Source organism: Haemaphysalis longicornis, unplaced genomic scaffold, assembly GCF_048455015.1.
Source record: "Haemaphysalis longicornis isolate Haplotype H1 unplaced genomic scaffold, Haemaphysalis longicornis Haplotype H1 scaffold_1, whole genome shotgun sequence".
NCBI lineage: Eukaryota > Metazoa > Arthropoda > Arachnida > Ixodida > Ixodidae > Haemaphysalis > Haemaphysalis longicornis.
The window spans coordinates 78,476,241-78,492,069 of NW_027526203.1; the positions used below are offsets into that span (position 1 = coordinate 78,476,241).

General features: G+C 46.9%; 1 protein-coding gene across 1 annotated transcript in view; it reads left to right on the top strand.

Moving 5' to 3' along the window:
* Nucleotides 1-15,829, top strand: part of LOC144177755 (salivary peroxidase/catechol oxidase-like) — a 280,303-nt gene that overhangs the window by 220,439 nt on the left and 44,035 nt on the right. The window contains exons 14-15 of the mRNA XM_077705328.1: nucleotides 11,196-11,398; nucleotides 14,549-14,718. Of these exons, the coding sequence (XP_077561454.1) occupies nucleotides 11,196-11,398; nucleotides 14,549-14,718 (373 nt within the window). The remainder of the gene's footprint in view (nucleotides 1-11,195; nucleotides 11,399-14,548; nucleotides 14,719-15,829) is intronic.

Consider the following 15,829-nt stretch of genomic DNA (forward strand, 5'->3'; position numbering starts at 1 on the left):
AAAAGTGAACATAATTACAAACCTTTGAACATAAAGACCATTCGGTTAATAAGACTAGTATTCCGTATCTTTTGACATGCAAGTTATCAACATCACGGCTTGATTTTGACAGATGTCTTTTCCTACTCTCTATAGAGCCGGGATGGTTTAATAGAACACGAACGCTTGATAAGAATGTCGACGGCACATGATTACGCAACGCGTGTAGTTCCAACTTTCGCTAGCGGTATGAAATAGCCCTCCCGTGGCGTGGTTAGCGCCCCTGCAGTGTACTGAAGCGAACGTCGTGCATTTTACAGCTTTCCACAAGTGTCAAGTAATCGTAGCGTGAAGTTATCAATTATTTTCCAAAGTTATGGCGACGTGCTGCAGTAAATGAACGACGTCACAGTTGCACGTCAGCACCGGGTAACTTTCAGATTCTACACAGCTAAGACGTGGCCACCACTTCGAGATCGACCATTTTTATACTGCCCGATATTTCACCCTTTCACTGTGGACAACGCTACAACAAACGTGTTTTACGCCGCTTCCCAGTGCACATGAATTGCTCTGGCGTGACAAAAACGAAACATACTGTGTTTCTTGTGTCATTCTAACTCCCGTTTGGCCTCTGAAATGACCCCTTGCCTGTCAGTGAATACTGCGGGCAGTGATACTGCACCCCCCACGTCTGGAGTTGCTTTCTAAAGCAGAACCAGCATGACCCCCGACTACACAACCGACCATGCGGCACAGTTTTTTCAGAAGACACAACAGTAAACAACGCATGTTAGACTGGCCAGATGTTAGGCTGGCGACTACACTAATTATGCGCGCTCCGCGTCTCTTCCCATGGTTGCTTACGGCGGCAAACTAGACATTGTGTAATCCCGATGGCCCGATAAAAAAATAAAAGTAGCCAACCTCTACCGACTATTTATTTCCTATGCTGCTTTAGTTTTCAGAATGGATTACGTGTTTGAGAAGCAAAAAAAGCAGGTGCCTCGCATGCGCCATAGGGATCCTAATTCCTGGCTCCATAATGCAAATGCTTATGAATTATTAATACACTCAGCGGAATGTTCCCTCGCGGCCCTTTTTATTATATCTACAAAAAATCATTGAAAATTCCCCCATGCCGTTTTTTTGCAATGCGATGCGATGCCTCTCACTGCTTTCACGATGACAATGGCAACCGTGATGGTTCACAGTTATTCAAAAATTGTGTTGGCCGACGAAGACTGCGTCGAGAATACCGAAGATTTTGTTTTCGTTAGCGTAATAAGTTTGCAAACGAGGGGCTCAGCTAAGTAACATATAATGCCGCATGCGATCACCATGTGATACCTTGGACTGTTGGCCTTGGAAGATCATATATTTTGCCTGGCGGCCACAAGCCTGCAGACAAAATTTCTTTCCCCAAGGAAGTGCCCAAATACCAGCGCAACTGAATTAAGCACATTCCTTGCAGGGTTTAACGTTAAGTGAAGCCCAGGCATTTCACCCGCTCCGCATGCTGCCGATGGCTGCATCGCAACTCATCGTTCGCATTGAAATGTACCAAACCAGCTAGCTGCGTGTCTTCTGTTTATTTTATGAGGACTCCTTGGACTTGTCTTCGGCAACCCGTGGCGGTGATTTCTTAAGTTTGCAAGACAGGGAGATATCAAGATGCAAGAAGTAATGCCACAGTAGAACAGGACGAAACTGAAAAAAACAACCTCTTTAGCGCGCACAAGTCCCATCGAAACAAGATACGACAACGGCTAGATTCCAGTATGATGTACACAATATTCGCGATTTCTACGATGGCGCATGATTATAGTGCCAAGACTTTGTCTGTTTAAATGTGAGAAATCATACTGCCCCTAAATGGCGGATGTCTGTCCCCGTAAAAACAGCGTTACTATCTTGCCCAAGACGTTCGCGGCCCCTCAAAAATTGGATGGCCACACAACACCGTAAAGCCATCGCATCATTCTTCTTGCAAAAAAAAAGCAAATAAAGAAACGCGCACTGTACTTGAGGAGCAAAAACCCTTCATTTGATCCTGAGGCTGTTCGACGATCCAAACGTGCCGGTCGACATTGCATTTTCTAAGGGCGGCGGAGTCAACTTGAAGGGCTTCCAAGTTTTCTTCAGCGAACATAAGACGGCACTTGGAGAGTTGCGACAGAAGCGTCATCTGTCATGCTTTCAAGCGTCGCTTTATATATACGGATCAGAACGCGGAAGTGAAACTGCCGAAGTGACACGTTTGTCAACCTGCCAACTCTGTTTCCTTGGTGTCATCTTACACAGTTACTTAAATTCTGTCTCAGTTTCATTTTTTATTTTTGTTTTCAGACTAGTTGGGGAAAACAGACATTTTAGCTTCAAATTAAAACAACAACCTAGAGGTTGGGAGTGCTACACCTGCATTAGTGCAGCGATCGAAACTGCCGGGTGTCTAACTGTAGTTTTCCCGTTGCCATTATAAAACGCAATATCGAATAAGAATGGTAAAGTGACATTCATATTGAAATATTGATATTGAATTGAGGTTTCACATTACTTTATTAGAGTAACGCAGTTTAGAACTAAATGCCGGAGAAAGGTATGTGTTTGTAGGTTCTAACGAGGCAGCATTTATTTTCCGTACCTCAAGTTCCTTGCGTTCACTTATCCTTAAGCACACCTCCAAAAAAACGTCTCATCGCGTGCCGACGTTCCGAAAAGGCTGTAAAGCTACTAATTTACGCAGCTTTGTAGGTAATACCTGTCCTGTAGTTAGGTCAAACTTGGAACTTTTGCGGTTCCTAATTCAGACACACGGTCGTCTATGCGTTGACGGTGGTACTGGGAAACGCGTGTCATTTCGGGCAATACGCTCCTGCTATAAAACAAAATGCAAGACCTATAATTGTATACTTTCCGCTGCCGAGTCAGTTCACGGTGAAATTGTAAAAATATGTAGGATTGCTCATGGTCTTCGTGCCTTCCAATACACGGGTTACAAATAGAAAGTGTATCGCTCCGTAAACAGCCTTTACTGGAGGTTTTATAGCGGCAGGTAAAAAATGGGGCGCGTGACAAATAGACCATCTTAATACTATATGTTTACTGCGTTTCGCAAATACCGTGCAACGCTGCCAAGTCATGAGAGCGTAATACAGCGCTTCTTGCTACGAGAAAAGTAGTACCATATCAATACTCCGATTCATGCATAGTGTGCAACGTTGCCAAAGTATGCAACACATAACAGCGCGAAAGGTAAACAAAGACATTAAGTCAGAAAGGTCACATGGGCTACAAATAGGGAGAATATGGTTCATAAACAGCTTTTACTGGAGTTCTTATTAGGTTATCTCAAAGAAAATGTGGCTACGAGACATATAGTACACCTTGCTAGGATATCTAGTGCGTTTCGCGCATACCGTGCAACGCTGCCAAGGCTGGAGAGCGTAATACAGCGATTCTTGCTACCAGAAAAGTAGTACCATATCAATACTCCGATTCATGCATAGTGTGCAACGCTGCCAACGTATTCAACACGTAACAGCGCCAAAGGTAAACAAAGACATGGATTCACAGACATGGAGTCAAAAACAAAGAAAGGTAAACAAAGACATGGAATCAGCGCTGTCTTAGTGTTTATTTCTCACAAAACAGACGCCAGTTTAGCATGCCCTAGAAGTGAAACAGCGGATCATTGCAAGCCATGTCGCAAAATCTATTTCATCCTACCCAACTCGAAAGGGTATGGGCGTGAAAATAAAAATAAATATAGCATCGCATGGAAAACACTCAAGGCAAGGAAGCGCATAAGGCCCCGTGTGAGTTGTTTAGTTTTACGGAATTGCTGCTTACGGTTACCTTCCTGTGCAGTGCCCGTGTAATCTGGTACCTGCTTGTCCCTAGCATATTTGGCCCAATGGACTGCGGTTCACATGTTCAGTCCATACAAAGATCTGGAAGTGTGCGAAGTCTTTTCCGAGGCTCAGCGCGTTCCCCCTGGACGTTATATCACACAATATCCCTCCCATCTTTGCAGTATAGGACTTGGCGCTCGTCAGGTGGTTTCTTTTACAACCGGAGCCATTAGGCCAGTTTACAAAGGAGGTTGCGTCCGCGAATTTATGACTCCAATAATTTTCTTAAGTATTTAAATTGCACCTGATACTTTACCCACGTAATTAAACCGCTTTTAAAAAGCTATTTCTTTTTATTGAATCAATCCCTGCGAGGTATGTGCTTCGCTGTTTTGAAATCACAACTGCTCATATCCCTCGACAAAGTTTAGGCCAAGATATGTTGTATTTTTTGCAGATCTGCAAGAGTTTTAAGACTTTCGCACTATCTGGTAGTAAACCCTCGTCCATCGCTGTCCGCGACAATGCGAGCCGACGTGCCAAAAAAATTCCCCCGCATTTCCCCGAGGGGGAGAATGTGAAAGTGCGAATGCACGGTTGTCGGCCCGCTTGCGGCGCTTGCGCTCGGCCCCCGCAGCCCACCGCCTCACCGCCTTCTCTTCCATCTCTTCCATCGGGTTTGTAGTATCACGTGTACACCACGCAGTTATCAAGCCGCTATAACGCCGCTGACGACGTAGTTTGAATGCGTTAAAGATATAAGGCGCGTCACTAACGCTGATATCACCGTCGCGTCCGTGGCTTGGTCGGTAGAGCGTCGCGCTGCGGCCGCAAAGTCCTCGGATCGAAACCTGGCGCCGGATGCTGTTTCTTTTTTAAATATAGAGGAGCACTGCGGACGCCGCCGCCGCCGGCGGTGGATGGTTTGGGGTCGCTTATAAAGTGCATTCGCACTTAAAAAATAGCCGTGAAGGGACGGCGCGCTACGTCAGGTGGGGCTAAGTTTAATCCCCAAGCACGCCGTTTCTCTTCGCTCGGAGTGGGGCCTGCGAATGCTTCCATAAAACCCAGTGATAACACCAAGAATGCCGATTTACCGATCACTATCTCTAACACCAGCCAGAAACGAGGATTCGCGGTTAAGTTTGCAACTGTTGCATTAGCTATGCAAACGTCAACGTTTACATGTGAACCACACTGCTTGTACGCCTTCCGCAGTAGTACGTCAAACTGCCACTAGCAAGTTGGAAGCGCTCGGGGTGCACAACAAGGTGCGAGAGATCATTGATTTCCACCTTGTCAGCCAACTAGAGCGGCTCAGACTAACTTCGACCGGTCGCACGGTGCTGAGGCAGCTAGGCTACCGGATAGCGGACGCCAGCCACCCTCGTCCGGAAACTGTTCCTCAAGACATCCGCACGCTCATCAGGGTTGCTCCGCTACCGCGAAACATGCATCCTGAGCATCACGTACAGCGCAGGCAAGCACGGGTACAATTCCTGCAAGGGAAGTACTCTGACCACCCGCATGTGCGCTTCACGGACGCGGCCCACTACGCGTCCCATCCAGCCACAGCAGTTAGTGTCATTGACGGCTCGGGCGATGTCGTTCGCACTGCGACCGTAAAAACCACAAACATTGTTGAAGCCGAAGAAGCAGCCATCGCACTGGCGATGACGTCTCCAACTTCGAATAGCCCACTTCATATAATTACAGACTGCCAGCAGGCATGCAGAAACTACGGCAATGGTCGGATCTCAATATGCGCTCTCCGACTTCTAAAAAAGCACAAGGACACCCTAAACCCAACTGTACTAATATGGACGCCAGGTCACGCAGGGCTTGACGGAAATGAGCGAGCACACGCTACAGCCCGAGCATGCACCCTCCGGGCACCGCACCAGTCGCTCCGTGACCCAGAGCCTGTCCAGCAGCAGTACCGTACACTTCTGCAACACCACCGCCTTGCCAGATGTGCCTACCCACCACCGCACCAGAAGCTCACCCGAGAGGAGGCTGTAGCCTGGCGGCAACTACAGACAAACACATACCCCCACCTTAGCTTCCTGCACATCATACACCCCACAATGTATCCACCAACATGCCCACACTGCAGCGAACATCCAACACTGTACCACACCACGTGGGCTTGCCAAAACACACCAGCAGCCCCCATTATTCGCACACCCACCTTCGAGCAGTGGGAGACCGCGCTGTGCAGTTCGGACCCTGAGGACCAGCGACAGTTGGTGGACCGGGCACGCAGAACCGCAGCCGCCGCAGGGGCCCTGGACTGAGGGCTTCTCCCGCTTTCAAGCGCGAACCTCTTTCGCTTGAATAAATGTTTCTCCACCACCACCACCACACTGCTGCCCTACCTGCCTGCTCGACTTGCATTGTTTGTTTTCGAGCATTTTCGTTCATTTAACTACGCGGGAACTTCGAACGCTTTTTATTTACATGGAGGAGCTTTCTTTTGGCGTGAATCTCGTTTATGCACGTGTAAATTTAACAGCGAAGGCTCGAATTTGTATAAACACCCCAACAGGCCCGTTCTTGGGTTCGAATCGTTGTTCTTTCGAGAAACATAATGTATTTCCAGCGAAGGGAGCACTAATCAACGGCAATCTTTTGCGCAGCTGCCGCGTCTTCACTATAACTTGAGCGGTACGTTTGTAGGAGCTTCGTCGGGTGGCTTACAAGCCCAAGAAATGGCAAACTTGGTTATGGGCGCCGTTCCCAGTCAATGCTTCCGGTGAGAGCCACCGTCATCTTCGGTTATCTTTTTGGCTCACTACCAACGTACCGAAAAGGTCGCAACCTGCATGGTGAAAACAAATGCCTGTAGCGTGCGCTTTCCGGGCTTGCTGAGCTGTAGGCTATAAATACGATCGCGTACGACAAGCTGACTGAAAGTATGATGCCAACGTATTGCAGGATCTTTCACCATCTTCTTCGGTGAAAGCGTTTTCTTTTTTTGGCTAGGTAACCTACAACGTCGGCATCAGACTCACTCAGGTACTTTTTTGAAGAGTGACTATTCATGCTGCTGCTATACCGCCCCCACAAAAGGTGAAGTCCAACAGAGACTGCGGGGGAAATTCCTGACGCACGCTTGTTTTTTTTTTTTTTTTTTATAGTCGTGCTATGCATCGTAATCCAACGGGAACGGACCGCGTGCCGACTGTTTCTTCTGGTTTTCCTCCCTCCCTTGATGCACAATATGAAACAGTGCGTTCAAAGTGATTCGCCATGTTCGTGTTTTTTTCCTGTTCCATGCTATAGAACGAAACGCGCTGAAAATATTTTTGATTATATCCTTTCGGATGTACGCGGGATATCAAACTCGTGGAACGCCATTAAGCGCGTTAGCAAAGAGTTAGAAGCTGTGGGTAGTTTTTTGTGGACGATATCCGGGTGGGGGTGCATTAGGTGGACCGACCGAGTGCGTGCTTGCACCATCCTTGCGAAGTGACAATTTCGTGTTAAAAGCTCGTAATTGAGCACACCGTCGAGCCAACGGAAGGTGTACACTTCCCCCAGTTTCAATCGGGAAAGACTGACCACAACGCATCGACAGAAAGAGAAAATAACCACGATCGCTGGCCGAGCACACGCGTGTAAACGGGAGAAATGAGTATTAAAAGCCGCGCCAGCCGGTGATGTGGCGTGGGAAAGAACTAAAAAAAACAAGCAACAACAAATTCGGCACGCGGAATCAGCGCGCATGGGCAAGTCGCTATCTATAAATCCGGTCGTGGTAAAACTATGTCATCTGCATACCGCAATCCACTGTTTTGAGAGCTATCGATTTCATATGTAGAATGGGAAAAGTAACTTTTATTACCCTCAATTTTCGGTGGATTCCTTTCACGCAAAGCGCCACAAACACTGGTGAAAAAGGGCATCCCTGTTTTACCATCCATGCATGTATTCAGTCATGGGAGGTTCAGCCATAATTGGAGATCATGCACACTGCATGCCTTTGCCCTGCACTGGGCGTAGACAGTCTGATGATGATGATGGCGATGACGATGATGTATTCAGGTTTTTTGTCTCAGCGTACTTTACAGGTATATTAAGGCTCGTTGTCGTCATTTCTCGTTTTGAGCAGCTACTCGCGCACTGAATCAATACCTGCTTGCTCTAAATTAGGTCCCGGATATTGTCCATCCACGTGTCATCTTCTTCCATATAGCGGTAGTCGTATTGCTATGTACCCTTTTGTATGAATTGTAAGGAAATTAATTATGTATTTGTATGCAAATGAATTATATGGCAATTTCAATCAGATAAAATGGCCGTAAGGCTGTTAACTTCACTGACCACAACCACTAATTGGGCATGTGAAAATTGAAGAAGGGGGTTGTTATGTTGTCGTCGGCGAAATAGATTTTGTAAAGCCTCCATGAGCTTCGGATAGCGGCTGTCATTTTCATTTTTCAATCTCCTTGTGTGAATTGAGCAGCCGGTGTACCGTTCCGAACTCCATACTGAGAAGCTACGAAAAGCGCTGCAGCAGTAAATTATCGCTACGTGAAGCCATAATGAGCTCGTATTCAGAGCCCATAAGCTCACTTGAAGGGGTCATACAGAAAAAGTACAAGTTGATTTTAATCGAAACATTTGGTGTTGTATGGTGCCCCCAGAGTTTTTCCGGCAGCAAACGATGCGTTATTCATTGAGAAATTAATGAATTTAGGTCAAAATTTTGACTGTCCTGCCAAATCGCGTGTTTCGTTACGTCTGCGATGACGTACCAAAGACAGAACTTCAAGCGAACGTTGTTACCGCGCTGTTCACTTTTTAGCCGACTGCGGAACACTTTTTACTATTACTCCTCCTAGATGGCGCCACCATACCCCGCAGGGCCGCTGTTTGCGTTTGCTTTTTCATGCGATCGCGTCATTAGGCTCATTTCTCGGTTTTGCCGTGTCCACTAGCCGTTCGCTATCTGCCGTGCTCATCAAGTGTCCACGGAAATACGTCACCACTGCCAACCGGAACCTACGACTGAGGCAGCCAGATGCGAAGGTTAACTGGCGGGTGGGAAGCAAGGCAATGATGCCATGGCGTATGGTATGAGAGAAATGGTGCCTGGTGATTCATTAAGCGTCGCGTCTGCGCAGTGAATTCGTTATCCCGCCGTTGGTGCATGCGCCGATGAGCCACTGTTGCCGTGATACCGTTACTAGGTTCATTCAACGACTTTCCGTAAAGGCTGTCTGCTATCAGCCATGCTCATGAAGCGACCACGGAAGACAGTGTTTCCGTCAACCGGGAAGTACGTCTGCGCACCCAAAGGAGAGCTCACACCTGAAGCTGTAATCGGGCGTAGTTGGAATGTGGAAATGAGAAGGCAGGCCCGGAGGCTTGCTGACAATGATACTGCTGCGCTGAAGACAGAAAGGATACGTGGCTTTGTCAATTGCCGCTTCTGCGCAGTGAAGCTCCTTCTCCCACACAAAGCCGCTCTTGCTAGTTTTGTTAGGTTAAACTTTAGGGCTCGGAGAGCATGAATGGAAATTCCAAGCAGCCCCGTTCGAAGCTCTACCTTGAGGAGGTAACGCTATCGCGTCTTGCATCCTAGAACGTAAACGTCGATGTCCCCTGCAACTTTTTTTCTGGTGGTATTTGAAGCTGACTTGTTTTTGCTATGGTAGGTAGTAATCATTTCGTGAAACATCAGGTATGCTCGAAAAACCTGCGTTACATCACCTGCAGGTAACGTTACATAATGTCGCTTCCGCCAATCGGCCTGTGTCTTGTGAGACAACCCCAAAGCGGCAGACTGCTTTACCGCTATAACAAGCATAGCGCGCACCGTACCAACAAAGTATGCGCTGCTACTTCTACGTTTACGTGTACTTTTGTAACTTCCATTGCAACCGTTCTTATTGCCATAAAATGATTCTGTATTACATTTAAGGCAAAATAGCACGTTCTGCAAGCTTAGAAGCCCTGCCTAACTTGCGTCTGCTTTTCCCGACCTAAGCCAATACCACAGATTTGCATATTGCATCAGCGGTTCTAGTGCGGGAAATGAGCTAGTGGGTCACGCGGCCACGATCCAAAGCTGTTTTGTTGCAGCGCTTGCTTTTCATCCCGGCTCTTTACGACTGCATTGTTGAGGCGTTATTTATTATTTTGCTATTGTAACGATCAATGGAACGTGCATTCTTCATTAGAAAAACGCTGGCACTATCGGTTAGGTGGTTCGCTCGAACTATGCCTGAGGTTTTCTTTGCGCCGGATAATGTGGGCATCTATGAGGAATGACACCCGCTTTTATGTTTTGGAATGATGTTGTTCGTGTATGTTCCGTTCTCGCATTATTGAACTTTTTTTGCCGTGGAAGTTGAATCGAGTGACAGACGAATAGACAGCCAGGCAAAATTTGCGTTCAGGTAGCTCCTGACAGACCTTGGCCTTGGAAAGACGCACCAAGCGTGGCCCGTTCCACAGCATGGGCGCGCGTGCACCCTCCTAAAAGGTGTGAAATTAAGCATTCGATAACGGCGGCTGAAGGGTTTGCTAGGATATTGGTGGATGAGGTGAAAAAAGTATATAATCTTCTTCCAAGCGTCTGGTGACTTTACTCACTACAAATCAGTAGCGCCATTCCGCTGCTGTTCACTGCAGTTGCTTGCCCTCTGTTCCCGAAACCTGAACAGTACAGACATACCAAACAGCCTTGGAAGGAGTATTCAGAAATGATGAAGCGTTTAAAGAATAGTGGGAGGTTCATACTTGCACGGAGCTCTGGGTAGTAACCAGGGCGAGCCCGGCAGTGTAATATGTCAAATGTTTCTCTGAGAACGCACTGCTGACGTCGGGGGCATTCGCGCGCAAAAAAAATGAAAGTACATACTTGTGTCTACAGTTGCGCGAAACACTCACAACAATTATTTTGAGGCAGCATACCGAGAACGTATTACATATCGGTTATAATTTAGAAATGTTATAATTTAGGATTTGTGGAGCAGTTATTTCATCACCTTTTTCATTGCCATTCATCCAATCTGCTTCATTAATGATGACATCGTCTCCATCGAAATAAAATATCCGGGTATCTAAGATGCGGGGATACATGAACATTTCTTCTCGCTGAGTTGCGAAAGCACATGTGCGGGTATGTTGACGTCGTTGCCAATGGAAACTGGTGAACCGGCTATTAGCCTAGTAATAAATAAATGGGTGCGGCTGCAAATACCAGCAGCAAATGCCTTGGCATTCTGCGCTGGCGATAACTACAGTTATTTAAGTGCTTCCTGACACGAAAGGAAAAGTGAGTAGCCATCATAGTCACTAGAGAGCACCTTTATAGTCTCCAACCCTTTGCTCCTATATGTGTTCCCCCAGCTCACCAACCACCTGTTCGAGCCCCGCGGAGTAGGATTTGGTCTGGACTTAGCGGCACTCAACATCCAGCGTGGCCGCGATCATGGTATCCCAAACTACAACGACTGGCGAGAGTTCTGCGGTCAACCACGCATCACAGACTTCAGCCAGCTGGCTGACATCATGTCGCCAGATGCGGCTCGCTCTTTTGCGCAGGTCTACAGGTAAGCCCACATTGATTCTCAAGTACAAATCACTAGATGTAATAATAGAGCGATTGCTACCCTTTCACGTGATTTGAAGGGGGAGTTAACACCCTCACGGCATAGTTTTCGTGCAGATTTGTACAAATGTTGGATGTTCTAAGGCCGATGACAAGTAATAAATAGACACGAAAAATATGTCTAATGTTCTTCACGTCAACGCACGTCTTTCGCTCGCATTTGGATAAGCGTTAACGCTAACTTGAAATAAGGCAAATGTATTTATTTCGCTAGCGTTAACTTCTGTCTTGATTTTTAAACTTTGTAAATAGTGTTTCTAGATCTTTTGTGCGCAATAGCAACTACCTTGATGGCGATTTTTGTGAACTATGTAAATTACACGACGTTTCTGTACATTACCCGACTTTCGTCAGATCTGTACGTGCGCACATTACCCACCGCGGTGGCTCAGTGGCTAAGGCGTTGCGCTGCTGAGCACGAGGTGGCGGGTTCGATTCCCGGCCGCGGCGGCCACTTTTCTGATGGAGGCGAAAAGCAAAAACGCCCATGTGTACGAGATTTCGGCGCACGTTAAAGATCCCCAGGTGGTCAAAATTAATCCGGAGCCCTCCACTACGGCGCGCCTCATCGCCTGCGTTGCGTCGGCGCGTTAAACCCTACAATCAATCACGTGCGCACATTACTGATTGCTGACGTTTCGTCTCCACACACACACACACAAAAACATTGCGAATTCGCGGAGAATTCCTGAAGTCGAGGCTCTAAACACGACTTAATATGTGCAATTGTCACGTAGTTTTTCCCGCAAGCTGTAAAAGCATCGACCTGTGGCGAGCATTTGCTCACATAATTCATTGAGCTCATTACCAGCCCGTGCGTAAAAATTCACGCACTCCATATTGTGTTTGTGTGCGAAATTAGTTTCCGAATTCCTTGTTTTTGTTATTTATAGACATTTATTGCAGCATTCCGAACAATACAGCGAGAAAACAAAGACGACGAAAATACTGAAAAATGACAGCACAGTTTTGCGGTCATTCCTTGGCCCCCTTTTGCTGTTTTTCGAAAGATTGTTGGAGGAGAGGCCACCTGCTGTAGGAGAACTGCTATTACACCACAATACACTTTTAGTGCTCAGGCAATAGCCCCAATTAACAGTCTGGTAACTTTCACGTTCTTTTTGGCAGCCTCTGATGATAGATTTTTATCTAATGTTTTATTTTGTCGTGAGCTTTCTCATTTCTTCAGTTAAGTGTCTACCATTTTAAGGAGTGGGCACCAGTGCGCCGTCCCGCCGATCTCTTCTGATGCAAATTTCTAGTAAAAATACAATTTACCGCATGGTTCCTGACTTTAAAGAGACCTAGCCCATTGCAGGCGGTGCTGCATTATTTCAGCTCTCGCCATGATCTTCTAATACCAATCGGGCGACTGGCTACCCTCTGGTTAAACTTCCAGCCAAGACAGGACATCAAGTTCCGAAAGCAGTACATGAGTAAAAAACGTGTGCGCCAGCGCTGTTGTACACAGAGGGCTGGGTGTGGTAATGTCGCCGTATTTCTTCTCCCTTTTGCAATAATAAGATGATAGTGGTAAGTATTTAGGTAGCTCTTTTTATCCTGCCGCCCAATTATGTGTACTTTTTACCACGTGCTATGGGTTTCCTGTGAAAAAATAACTGTACGCTGATGGCTTCATCCTTGAAAACCATTAAGCATTTGCCTGTGTGCAATTGTCTTGAAATTCCCGCTAATACTAAAGTCTGACTCACTATGGGGAAACACGGCATTTATGCTTTAGTCTTCCTTGTAAGAAGGAGGTGTGTCTCTGCGTCCTTACAGTCCATTTCGCGCCTTTTTCACGTACTATATTGCCTCCAGAAGCTGTTCAAAACCTACATTAGCATTTGCGCACTCACAGAAACTATATGTCTACGTTGTGACAACCTGCTCTAATATTTAAACAATCGGCACTACGGTTCAGCCCTGAATTGCAGAAATATCTTTGCTCTCGGTTGGCACAAAACAATCGGCTTCTATGTTACAGCCTGGCCGAAGTTATTTGTCTTTTTAGAGAAGTCCTAACAATACATTCATCTCCACCTTAGCGGCCATTATACGCAGGATAGAAGTCTTAGGTAAGGGGTGGTGTTTTCCGGATTAGAATTAATGATCAGGCCTAAACGGAAGTTTGTCGTGACTCACTGGTTCATGGAATAACTAAAAGCATCAGAGGCACCAGTGCCCGTCTGGCACGCTGAATTACCTGCACCTTAACGAATACAGTCTGTACAATGAAAGTACACACAAGGAGTAAAAACCTGGACATTTTCGTCCACAAAAGCGGAGCAGTAGAGATAAGACAACACTGTTAGACGAAATTCTTCAAAAGGATATTGTCAGGGCACGAACACGGCTCTTGTTGCGTTTAAAGAACCTGTCTTCAGCTGGATGATAAAACGCTCCGAGCTGCCGGCTTCTAACGACCCTGATCTTTGTGTGGTAGCGATATAAACCTGAGGCTCTCCTCAGAGACTCATTCTGCGATAGCCGAGCGGGTCGACCGTCGCAATTTCTTCTTCGCTGCCCAGAGTTATCAGCTCTGGGGCGAATCCCCGAGAAGTCGATTCTTGCGTTTTCTCTTTTTTCCACGTTTATTTGCGCATTATTACGCAGAATTGGAACACCTGGAAGCTAAATGCTTTACGCTGGCGCTTGTTTTTAGCTTGAGGCGTCCAGAAAAAAGGCCATGGTTACGGTCCACAAGCCGTGGTCGCGGTGCTGATCGTCGGTCGCAGTCGTGACAACAATTTTCTGGGCCCCAAAAATAGAAAAAAAGTCGGCAGTAGCGAATCGATGTCATGTCTGCAGGCATTTATACCCTTATACACGGCAGACCAAGCTGCCCCAGATTGCTTTTAGTAGTTACCGCACCGCGCTGTTTTTGGTCGACGGCCGATTGGGCATTATGTGGATACCCACGCACAGGATAGAGTGCAAGTAAAATAAGCAACCATGGGATAAACCGCCCGTCGCTTTTCATTTGAAACTTTTACTGATACAGCAAACTATTTAGAGCACTTAGTTATTTTCTATCGAACTTCTTCGGCATGCCTACTCGCAGTACACTAAAAGCGTGGGCGTTTCACAGGTTCCCTGACGACATCGATCTGTTCCCGGCTGGAATAAACGAGAGACCGGTACAAGGAGGCACGGTGGGTCCAACTTTTGCGTGCATTATTGCGGAACAGTTCCGCAGAATGAAAAACGGCGACCGCTTCTGGTACGAGAACGGAGGCCTCGAGTCATCCCTCAACGAAGGTAAGGGGTACTGGCGCAGCCCATGCGGCGCCTTGGTTCTTTAGCGCGGTAGCATTGTTAGGCCGGGCTCAGAGAATTGCTGCAACTGTTCCAATATCTTTAAAGAATGATGTCGTTTCATGTCTCAGTAAAGCAAACTACTAGACAAGCCGTTTTTTACGTCCACAGATGACGGTACGTGCTTTGCATCGGTATTCTGAACATAGCCTTTGGATTATTTTTCGATTCTTCCGTGGATAGTAGTCTCCCACTGCTAGCCGTGCTCATCAAGCGTCCGAGGAAGTACGTCATCGGTGGTTACAAAAAACTGCAATTGAGGCAGCCAGATACGAGCGCTCGCCGAATTTGGGAGTACAGAGCAGCGGCAATTAAATTGGGGAAAGCAGGACAATGCTACTAATGCCGAGTCGAAAGCAGAAATTGCGTTGGAATAAACGCAGTTTACCCCATCGCCGGGACGGTGGAAAGTACGCAGGCAACAATTATCGTAGTGGACTACTGCGGCAGCCACTGAGACGGCATAACCTTGCTACACACAGCTACGAAAAAACGCCAAAATCGGCGCCAGTCTCTGAGCGATCGGCCTAGCGGAAATATCGAGTTTCACAGACTCAAAACACCATTATTCTCTTGCCTGCCGGCAGATTACCTAAGCGCTGGACAAGGAGTTAAATTTAGAACAAGACTATCATAGTGACCTTCCGTTGGATTGGTCGCCGAAGCGATGATCCGATGAGGCAATGGCTCGTGGTCGACGGCACATAGCCGACGACGGTCTACTCTAAGCAAAAGCAAGAAGTACAATATGTACACTTTATTAACACTACGTATATAGAACTCTCAAGGCTCATGATCGCATACAAGAGGTCGGCGAAGGCCCGCGTCTAGCGTTGCTTCCCTCTCTTCTCCCAAAACATCAGACTCCTCGGTTTTACCACCAAAACCCTGCACACAAAAGAGACGTCACAATTTGAAAGTCAGGATGTCTTATTGAATAACCCACACTAGGCCACTGATTGGCCATCGTGACAAACTAAGATAGGAGGGTGAAAAATAATCACGTTACCCACCACTCTCATACAGAAACCAGAAGCTGTTCCGCAGAACACTA